This window comes from Pinus tabuliformis, chromosome 2_2 (assembly GCF_031772625.1).
Source record: "Pinus tabuliformis cultivar Carrire ecotype Pingquan chromosome 2_2, CPIR1, whole genome shotgun sequence".
Taxonomy (NCBI): domain Eukaryota; kingdom Viridiplantae; phylum Streptophyta; class Pinopsida; order Pinales; family Pinaceae; genus Pinus; species Pinus tabuliformis.
Genome location: NC_142300.1, coordinates 499,803,620 through 499,815,585, shown reverse-complemented (window position 1 = coordinate 499,815,585; position 11,966 = coordinate 499,803,620). Strand labels below are relative to the sequence as shown.

Genomic DNA, 11,966 nt, shown 5'->3' with positions numbered 1-11,966 from the left:
TATTTTACTGAAATTGAAATTGAAATGTTCTTCTAATTTAATCAAGGAAAAATTAAATTAGGAATTGCTTACGACATTTTCAACACTCCCTCTCAACAAGAAAGAGATTATCAGATACCCCAATCCTACTTCTATGGAACTCAAATTTTCCTCTTAACAATACCTTTGTCAAATTATCTGCATCTTGTTGCTTTGTTGGAATGTACTACAACAACATAATCTACCTTTGCACACAATCTCGTAGATGGTGATAGCAGATGTCGATATGCTTGGATTGATCATGAAACACTAGATTCTCATAGAGTTTGATGCAACTCTGATTTTCATAGTAAATCGTTGTAGGATCCATATTCTAACCAAATAACCCAACAAGAGTCTTTCTCATCCAGATATCCTCACATGTTGCTTGACTTGCAACCATGTACTCTACTTTTGATGAGCTGAGTGCCACAGATCTATGCTTCGTGATGTACCAAGAAACTTCTCCTGACCCAACGCTGAAAATTCCTCCTAAAGTTCTCTTCTTTTCTTATGCATCCCTACCTAATCTACATTTATGAAGCCTTGCAACTTCACTCCCTCCGCCCGTTTGTACCAAACACCAAACTTATTAGTTCCTTTGAACTATATCAACACATGCTTTGCTGCCTTCCAATATAGTTTGGTTGGCTCAACCATGGCTTGACTAAGCTATTTAACTGCATAACACATGTCTGGTCATGTTCCCACAAGCTTCGAAAAAATGGTAGCCTCCTCTTCCTCACCTGAAGTGGAACCCTCTTTCCTCCAGTTTCCTTTTAGAGTTTCCATGGGTTTGTTTCTCATCATGTGAAACTTCTTCAATATCTCGTTGGCATACTTTCCTAAGAGGCAAACAGTTCCCCATCTCCTTGCCATACTTCCAAACTAAGGAAATAGTGCATCAGTCCCATCTCCTTCATCTCGAACTCTCTTGCAAGGTCCTTGCAATATCTGATCAAATGTTCATCACCAGTAAGGATCAAGTCATTGACATATAACACAATAATCAATAATTTAACTTCTACCAAAATGTGATAAAGGTTTGCATCTACATCACTTTTGGTGAAGCCAAAACCGATGAGATAATTGTCGATCTTGGTATCCCAAGCATGGGGTACTTGTTTGAGTCCATACAATGCTTGCTTGAGTCTACACACATGTGACTCTCTGTTGAAATTCACAAAAATATGTGGCTACTCAATATACACCTCCTTCTCAATAACTCCATTAAGGAATGTTTTCTTCACATCCATCTGGTGGATCTTCCACCCCATCTGTGCTAGCAATGCTAGAATTGACCTAGTGGATGAGTACCTTGCTACAAGAGAAAAGGTCTCCCCATAGTCAATTCCCTACTCCTGAGAGTACCCCTTGGCCACAAATCTGGCCTTGTGCTTCTCGATGCTCCCATCTACTGCATGCTTTACCTTGTAAAGCCATCTCAAACCAGCCACTGATTTGTCTGCTAGTCTTGGGACCACTTACCAAATTATGTTTCTGACAATGGAATCTTATTCCTCTACCATAGCATCAACCCATATGAGTTGCTACACTGCTTATTCAAATGAGGATGGTTCTGTCTCAACTAGCTTACTCATCACAACCATGTACCCAGTGTACTGATTCGGTGACATTCTCTTTAACATCCTGCAATAATTTGTTAGCTTCTAGGGTCCGCTTCCTTCCTTCTCTTGATGTCTCTACTTGAGTGGATGTCTCCACTCTCTCCTCCTCTACATGTGGCTGCTCCACAACTTCCTGGGGTTCCTCCTTTGGAGCCAAAAGCTCTTGATTAGGCTGCAACTAAAGCTCGCTCTCAAGATAACACCTCATTGCCTTCTCCTCATCAAATTTCACATCTTGTCTGACCACAATCATCCTTAGGGATGGAAATTACACCCAATAGTTGTGAGGTCTATCAGTGTACCCCACAAAGATGCCCAATTCTGTTGTTGGCTCTAGCTTTTTCATTTCTTCCTTGGAAACATGAGAGTAAATTGATGATCCAAAGATAGTGAAGTGTGACACATCTAGTTTCTTCCCTGAAAAGTCTTCTTGTGGTGTACTCATGCCAAGAATCCTATGAAACCTCTTGTTATGCAAATAAAATATTGTGTTGCATGCTTCAACCCACAAGTGTAGAGGTAAGCTTTGGTCATGCAACATCACCCGTGATTCTCCCACAATATCTATGTTATTCTTCTCAACCACCCCACTCTGTTGTGGGTTATGAGGTGTTGTCAAGTCCCGTCGAATGCCTTCCTTTGCACATAAATTTTTAAAATCATTTGACATGTACTCACCACCATTATCACTCCTGAGAGCCTTCACATTCTTGCCATTCTCTTTCTCAACAATTGTTTTAAACTCAACAAATTTGGAGAATGTCTAGTCTTTCTTATGCATGAACTAGATCTAGCACTTTCGTGAGAAATTATCCACAAATATAACATAATACTTGTGCTTACTGGTGGATACTGTCGAGAAAGGTCCACATACATTAGAGTGGATCCTTTCAAGAATTGCATGCATAGATTTTGTGTACTTCCCCAAGGTACACCCTTTGCATGTATCCCATTTTTCTAGTGCATCATTGGGAAGGCATGTAGAAATCTGTTGCATGAAATTCAAAGTGCCATGATGTAAATGGACAAGTATTCTATGCCATAGTTTGCTGACATCTCGACTCTGCACCTTCTCTGCTTTTATGCTCAATGTTGCACAGTCTTCCACATCTAATTTGTAGAGGTTCTTCACTCGAACCCCGATCTGCTTCACTTGTCCTGTGGAAATGTGTCTCAAGAAAGCCTTCCTTTTTTTGAATATCACATCATAGCCACGGTCTTCCAACACCATGACAGAAACTAGGTTCTTCTTCAAACTTGATATATACATCACATCCTTGAACCTGAGACAGGAGCTAGACTCCCTCTAAAAAGTAACAATACCAATGTTGGTCACGCTATACCTTCCATCATGTCCCATCTCGATGTGCATCTAGAGATCCTTCTCCTCCAAGTTACTGAAAAATTCTTTGTTAATTGTCATGTGGAATGAGGCACTACTATCGAGATAGCACACACTACCCATCACTGTGCTTGTCATGCATGCAATGAGGGTAAAATCAAGTTTGAACTGTGAAGCCAAAGCTTCACCTCTTGTTCCTCTTGCGGTCTTCTTTCCTACTTTGTTGCATGGAAATTTCGTGGCGTAGTGTCTCAGTTCATGACAGTGAAAGCACTTGATTTTGGACAAGTCTTTCTTCTTTCCCCCTTGACCAGATTATGCTTTGGATTGGGATTTCTTCCCTTTCCCTTTCATTTCCTTTCTAGCCAAGGCATAATTCTCCTCATCCTCGGCCTTCGATGAAGTGTCGTATCTGTTGCTCTGCCTTATTTCTTCCTACAATAGATCAAGCCATAACCTCTCCAAGCATGGTAGTTTCTCTCTACCATTTACCAAATCTTGATAACTATGCCAACTGTTGAGAAGGCCCAAGAGGGCTAGAGCTACCAGATCTTCTTCATGAATAGTAACGCTGATCCCACCAAGTTCATCACGACACTATGTAAACCTGATTAGGTACTGCGGAATTGTTTCATTCTTTTTCATCTTAATGCTTCGAAGCTTATCCTTGAGTGACAGCTTCCTGTGGTCATTATTGTTCTCAAAGAACTCGATCAGTGCTTTCCACGTCATGAATAAAGTCTCTTTCCCATGGAGATTCGAGACAATATGATCTCAAACTCCCTCGTATATGATCCTCCTCACTTTAGCCACATCCTTCTTCCACTAAGCAAGATCCTTGGTATCAAATGCTAGGGGTTTTGCCACATCTGTCTTGATGTATTCTAGCAGCCCATTATCATCTAATACTTCCTCCATTCGGATCTTCCACACCACAAAATTTGTGGTTCCTTCCAAAGAATACTCGAGCCTGAGTCCATTGAAAGCCATATTCTCAGTCCTGGAGAAAACCTGTAACACTGATCTTCAAATTTGAACCTCCTGCAATGACAACTTTGAATTCTCTTCTCTACTATGAATCTAGCTCTAATACCATGTAGAAATTAATGTGTAGATTCTAAATTGCTCATGAAATTTTCTAAATCACAAGACTAGAAGCTACTCTACTCATCTGCAAAAGTAAATTTGCAGTCGATAACACAAATGATTAACATGCATTAATATTTAACACACATACACAGATATTTATCTTGGGGAAAGCAACTGCTCAAAACCCCTTACTATTTGTATTGCAATAATCAAAAAATTTGGATGAATACAATATGCTTTGCTCAAGCTTGAGCTCAACCTGCACCTGTATCTTCTATCCTCTGCTTGATTGGCTTACCTTGGCTAATACTTAGCCAAAATTCTGAGCCTCCAAGGCCCTATTTCCTTGCAGTATTCCCTTGGGAATTAGGCTCCTATTAATTAGGAAATTCACCAATTTGGATTGCACAATTCTTATAGGTCATTGTTTGACTGCATGCATGACCTGTACAACTTTGACTAGTTTACAACTGATAGTATATTGCCCTTAAAATCTATTTTCAACTGGGAACTCGAATTCTCTGCATGCATGAGTTAATTTAGGTTGATTGATTAGTTAACTGAAGGATTACTTAGTGTGAAAAAAAGTTACACACCCTTGTTACTCAATGGGAAAAAAAGTTGCGCATTTTTTATTGAACCTCCACTAGTTCTAATAACAGTGAGAACTACACTGGCAATCTCAAATTAACTGAAATAGATTGCTACAAATTAGCAATCAATTATGTAGAACTGAAATCTCGAATTTACTAGCTAACTGAGTGGTAAGAGCCATGTCACAAGTGTTTCACTGAAATTGAAATTGAAATTTTCTCCTAATTTAATCAAGGTAAAATTAAATTAGGAATTTATTGTTGCATTTTCCATGCTTTAGTAAATTTATGGACAATGTCGTTTATATTTAGCTGAATTTTGAAAACATTTTGTCACTTTTGTGCAGATATATTTTGATGTACATGGTTAGCATTTTTTAGTACTATTGGGTATTTTCTTCTCAGCACATATCACACATATTGGACAGATGCACTCTCTCTTTCTGTTTATGAAGTCATTACGTATGTTTTATTTTGAAGATGTACTCGTACAATATATAAACTAGTATTTTTTCCTATGAAAAAAGAAATTGTCTTTGAAAGCATCACATCCCAAAATGAAATGTTTTTCCGATGCCCTGTAAGTGCAAAAAATACTACCTGTTCTTCGCAAGCTTCTTCAAAGCTTTTCCTCCCACTCATTTCACACTAAAGTTAATGCAATTTAATTCTTAATTGAATATTAATAATTAAAAATTATTACGTATTGAATTTATTTTATACCGAAGTATTTGCCCAATATTTTCGAGAGCCCATTGAAGTTATAATTCCAAATTTTCAATTATACTTAATAAGTTTTTCCCTGATATTTTTTGCGGAGTGTTTGAATTAATTAATTCACCTATAGAAGTATTTCCCTAATATTTTCGAGAGCCCATTGAAATTATAATTCCAAATTTTCAATTATCAATAATAAGTTTTTCCCCGATATTTTCTGCGGAGTGTTTGAATTAATTAATTCACCTAACGAAGTATTTCCCCAATATCTTTGAGAGCCCATTGAAATTATAATTCCAAATTTTCAATTATGCTTAATAAATTTTTCCCCGATATTTTCTGTGGACTGTTTGAGTTAATTAATTCACCCAATGAAGTATTTCCCCAATATTTTCAAGAGCCCATTGAAGTTATAATTCCAAATTTTCAATTATACTTAATAAGTTTTTTTCCAATGTTTTCTGCTGAGTGTTTGAGTTAATTAATTCACCCAATAATTTATTTCCCCAATATTTTCGAGAACCCATTGAAGTTATAATTCCAAATTTTCAATTATACTTCATAAGTTTTTCCCCGATATTTTCTGCCGAGTGTTTGAGTTAATTAATTCACCCAAGGAAGTATTCCCCCAATATCTTCGAGAGTCCATTGAAATTATAATATATCTTCGAGAGTCCATTGAAATTATAATTTCAAATTTTCAATTATGCCTGATAAATTTTTCCCCGATATTTTCTGCTGAGTGTTTGAGTTAATTAATTCCTCATCGAAATATTTCCGCGATATTTTCGAGAGTCCATTAAAATTATAATTCCAATTTTTCAATTATACTTAACGGGGAGTGCTTGAGTTAATTGATTCACCCACAAATAGTTGAATAGTGTCTCCACTAGGGTACATTGGCCATAAGCATTTATGAAAGAAATATAATCATATTTAAATTTGATTGGTCAATTTATAGAAAGCGGGGCGGTAGTGGTGTCTAATAGTTAGCTCCACTCACCTACATTCAAAGTTTATAAACGGAATGTTTTATATTTTATATTTTTCAAAGTAGCTATTTGAGCAGTAGGTGTTTTTATTCAACGACAGAGTCTCGTTTTATTCAACGACGGAGTCTCTATCGACCAATAACCGTGATAAGGATCATTATTTGCTACCACTGCCCATCTCATTATTGAAACTTTTCAATATACGAGGATAAGGATCATTATTTGCACCGCACGTCATATATTGAACTATTCCACTTACTCTGCAGCTTTCAGCAAAGTTATGTGAGATTGTGCCTGTATTTATATGTATGTCGGGCACATATCATGGTAAAAAAGGAACTCACCCAACGAAATATTCGCCCAATATTTTCGAGGGTGCATTGAAATTATAATTTTCAATTTTCAATTAATCTTAATAAGTTTTTCCCCGATATTTTCGGCTTCGAGAGCCTATTAAAGTTATAATTCCAAATTTTAATTAGACAATTATACTTAAGGCGGAGTGCTTGAGTTAATTAATTCACCAAACAAGAAGTAGTTGAATAGTTGTCTCCAGTAGCCTACATTGGCCATAAGTGTTTATGAAAGGAATATAATCATATTCAAATTTGATTGGTCAGTTTGTAGAAAGTGGGGGCAGTAATGGTGTCGAATAGTTAGCTCCACTCGCCTACATCGGCCAAAGTTTAGAAAAGGAAAAGTCGGTGTAAGTGGGGGCCGGGCTTTTAAAAGTCGTCGAAATTCATTGCTGCTTCATTAGATTTTGTTTTATTATTTGAAATTTAGTCTTATTGCAGTAATCAAAATTATTATATGTAATGACTGATTAATTTATTTGCAATATGCTGTGTTCAAAAGTATTAACTTTAAACACGCTGCCAAAGAAAAAAAAATGGGAAAAACTTATTAGTACTATGATAAGTTGCTGGGCTGTAGCTTGCTTCTCTCACTTCGTACCCAGGCCCAACCAAATTCCAATCACTGCAACTTTCTGCTCCCTCTGTGCACCGACCCAATTCTAATTGCAAATGTTGTCGCAACTTTCTTCAACATTATGCCCCACTCAATACAACTTTGTTGACCAATTATGTCCCAGTCCACTGAATACAACTTTGTTGACCAGGTATGTCCCAGTCCACGCGGCTTTTCCACTTACTCCTCAGCCTTCAGCAAATTTATGTGAGAGCTGTGCCTGTATTTATATGCATGTCGGGCACATAGCATAGCAAAGAAAGGAACTCACAGACAAGGGCATTAGTGTACTGTGTTGGGCAGCGAAAGAGAGAAATGGATAACTGTGTTGTGTGCTTTGTGATCATGGCAACTGCAATAATGCTCTATCCTGTCACTGTTAGTATTAGTGACTCTTCCCATATCCATGTACAAAATGGTTTCTCCGATGGTCATCTGATCGAGAGTACTGCTCTTCAACCCCATCATCTTGTTTTGAAGGAAGGTGAACGCAAGCTGGAGGAGGGTGAATTGGAATCATCCATGGGCACAAGGGACGTGGAGGCTCTTCTGTCATTCAGAAAGATGATCACGTCCGATCCACATGGATCTCTGCTCAACTGGACGGCAGAAAACTCTAAGAAAGTATGTTGCTGGACTGGCATTTGGTGCAGAAAAGGAACTAAGAGGGTGGTTGCCATCATACTTCCTGGACTGCAATTGGAAGGTAGCGTTTCTCCATCTCTGGGTAGCCTTTCATTGTTACGCAGACTTAATCTTTCTCATAATAATTTCACAGGAAGAATTCCACCGGAATTTGGGCGGCTTAAAGCGCTGGGAATACTTGATCTCAGCTTTAATCTGCTCCACGGCTTTATTCCAAAAGCATTGTGTAATTGTACACGTCTTCACTGGATCAGACTTTCAGAAAACAGCTTGACAGGGAGTATCCCAGCAGAAATCGGTGGTCTAGCCAAGTTGGAACATCTGCGCTTGTTCGGCAACTCACTAACTGGTCATATCCCTGCAGCACTGGGTAATTGTTCTCAACTTAAAGATTTGATTTTGGACGAGAACAGACTTCAAGGGCCCCTGCCCATGAGCATATTTCGGCTTCCCCTTACCCTACTAGGTCTTTCTGTAAATACCTTCTCTGGGAACATCCCTGAAGCAATTGCCAATTTGAGTCTGTTGACCTACCTAAATCTCGGTTTAAATAGCTTCTCCGGTTGCATACCTGAGGGACTTGCCAATTTAAACCAGCTTGAAAACCTTTACCTCGATTCCAACTATTTCAGTGGTGCAATTCCAAAAGCCATAGGAAACCTTCAATCCGTTGAAATCATTGCCCTTGATAACAACAGCTTGACAGGGACTATTCCAACAGAATTCGGTCGTCTAGCCAAGTTGGAAACGCTTCGTTTGCAGCACAACTCACTAAGTGGTCATATCCCTGCATTTCTAGGTAATTTGAGTCAATTGGTTTACCTAAATCTCGGTGATAATAAGTTCAATGGCACCATACCTAAAGCCATTACCCAACTGCCTCAGTTAACCACCCTGGATCTGGCTATAAATAATCTATCGGGTAGCATACCTGTGGAAATTGCCAATTTGAACCAGCTTGAAAACCTTTACCTCGATTCCAACCATTTCTGTGGTGCAATTCCAAAAGCCATAGGAAATCTTCAATCCCTTGAACTCATTACCCTTGATAGCAATAGCTTGACAGGGACTATTCCAACAGAATTCGGTCGTCTAGCCAAGTTGGAAACTCTTCGTTTGCAGCACAACTCACTAAGTGGTCATATCCCTGCATTTCTAGGTAATTTGAGTCAATTGGTTTACCTAAATCTCGGTGATAATAAGTTCAATGGCACCATACCTAAAGCCATTACCCAACTGCCTCAGTTAATCTACCTGGATCTGGCTATAAATAATCTATCGGGTAGCATACCTGTGGAAATTGCCAATTTGAACCAGCTTGAATACCTTTACCTCGATTCCAACCATTTCTGTGGTGCAATTCCAAAAGCCATAGGAAATCTTCAATCCCTTGAACTCATTACCCTTGATAACAATAGCTTGACAGGGACTATTCCAACAGAATTCGGTCGTCTAGCCAAGTTGGAAATTCTTCGTTTGCAGCACAACTCACTAAGTGGTCATATCCCTGCATTTCTAGGTAATTTGAGTCAATTGGTTTACCTAAATCTCGGTGATAATAAGTTCAATGGCACCATACCTAAAGCCATTACCAAATTGCCTCTGTTAGCCACCCTGGATCTGGCTATAAATAATCTGTCGGGTAGCATACCTGTGGAAATTGCCAATTTGAACCAGCTTGAGTACCTTTTGCTCAATAACAACAGTTTCAGTGGTGCTATCCCTGAAAATATTGGTAAATGTATGGCACTGCAGTACTTAGATTTGTCCCAAAACATTCTCAGTGGAAAGATTCCTGCTTCTTTAGGGAACTGCACAGCTTTAACGAATCTGGTACTCTCAGGGAACTTGTTGACAGGGACAATACCATCAAGTTTAAGGAAATGCACTGCTTTACAGAGATTGAAGTTGTCAGAGAATTCACTTAGTGGAGATTTGACAATGCAGTTTTCAATTTCTCTACAAATTTTCTCCGTACGTTCTAATAAGTTCAGTGGGATTTTGCCTTATCTTTGGCTAACTGCATCCAACTTCGATTGTTGGATTTAAGAGAAAATGAATTTACAGGAGGGCTTCCAGATTACTTTGCACTTTTTAATGACTTAAGAGTTTTAAGTATGGGTTATAACAAATTTAATGGTACTATTCCTGGGTGGATTGCAAATCTTCACCAATTGCAAGTGTTGGATTTATCCAATAATAATTTTAATGGGAGAATACCATCAAATCTTACAGGATTAAATGGATTCAAAATCAAGCCTCAATTTAGTGATAACACATTATATGAAGATGTAAGGATTAACATCAAGGGAGCTGAGCGCACTTATACAAATGTACTGGCAACAAATACAATATTTGATTTGTCTAGCAATAATATCATTGGAGAAATACCTTCAAGTATGGAAAGTCTAAGAAGCTTGAGGTTGCTGAATTTATCTGGAAACCATTTGGAAGGACAGATACCTGCATCACTTGGTCAAATATCTACTCTGGAACAATTGGACTTGTCCAAAAATAATTTGAATGGAACAATTCCTCAGGATCTCTCTAAATTAACGAAATTGGCTTATTTGGATGTTTCAAATAACAAGCTTTGTGGGAGAATTCCAAAAGGAACACAGCTTGACACCTTCAATGTGGCTTCATTTCAGAAGAACAAGTGCTTATGTGGCAATCCTTTTCCAACATGTACACAAATGGGAAAGAAAAAGGAAGAAGGCAGCTTTAGTGAAGGTCAAGGATGGTTGAGTCATGTATCTGAACATCTTTCATTGATTGCCTTAGGGTTGGGAATAGGAATTGGATTTGGTGGAATGGTAAGTGTCATGACATTATGGAATAAGGGTATATTTTGGAAAATATCTCCCAATCTTAGAAGATTTTATGGAGAGTATCGTTTTCCTACATAGCTAAAAAGTTTGTTTTAGCTCATTATATTATTATAATGATAGCAACATATGCTATTAAAATGATAGGAAACTATGCCATGAGAAATAAAGAAATCAGTGATGTTGTTACATCCATAATATTGTTGTAATGATGAGAGCACTTTATTTTAAAAAAATTATTTCAGAAATTATTGACACATTTGTACTATTATATTTTTTGATTAAATAACCTTTATTCACATTTTAAATTTGATTTATTACTAATTTATTATAAATTATAATTCAATTTTTAGAAAACATACCTATAAACATATAAACTATACACTTACCTTTTTATTAATATTATTATAAATTAATTTAATAGATAAATTATATATAAAATTAGAAATGTTGTCGCAACTTTCTTCAACATTATGCCCCACTCAATACAACTTTGTTGACCAGGTATGTCCCAGTCCACACGGCTTTTCCACTTACTCTGCAGCCTTCAGCAAAGTTATGTGAGATTGTGCCTGTATTTATATGTATGTCGGGCACATATCATGGTAAAAAAGGGAATTCACCCAACGAAATATTCGCCCAATATTTTCGAGAGTCCATTGAAATTATAATTTTCAATTTTCAATTAATCTTGATAAGTTTTTTCTCCGGCAGAATATTTAAGTTAATTAATTCTCGCAACTAAGTGTTTCCCCGATATTTTCGAGAGCCTATTAAAGTTATAATTCCAAATTTCAATTATACTTAAGGCGGAGTGCTTGAGTTAATTAATTCACCCAACAACAAGTAGTTGAATAGTTGTCTCCCCTAGCATACACTGGCCATAAGTGTTTATGAAAGGAATATAATCATATTTAAATTTGATTGGTCAGTTTGTAGAAAGTGGGGGCAGTAGTGGTGTCGAATGGTTAGCTCCACTCGCCTACATTGGCCATAAGTTTATAAAATGAATGTAAACAAATTAAAATTTGACTCGTCAGTCGGTGTAAGTGGGGGCCGGGCTTTTAAAAGTCGTCGAAATTCATTGCTGCTTCATTAGATTGTTTTATTATTTAAAATTTAGTCTTATTGTAGTAATCAAA

At 37.4% G+C, this 11,966-nt stretch overlaps 1 protein-coding gene across 1 annotated transcript; it reads left to right on the top strand.

Annotated features, from left to right (window-relative positions):
* The first annotated feature begins 7,387 nt into the window (after window positions 1-7,387).
* On the top strand, window positions 7,388-11,037 carry LOC149193554 (uncharacterized). The gene is given in 2 exon segments (XM_089404852.1): window positions 7,388-10,029; window positions 10,032-11,037. Coding segments are annotated over 2 exon segments (3,207 nt in total). The 5' UTR covers window positions 7,388-7,696; the 3' UTR covers window positions 10,906-11,037.
* Window positions 11,038-11,966: the final 929 nt, after the last annotated feature.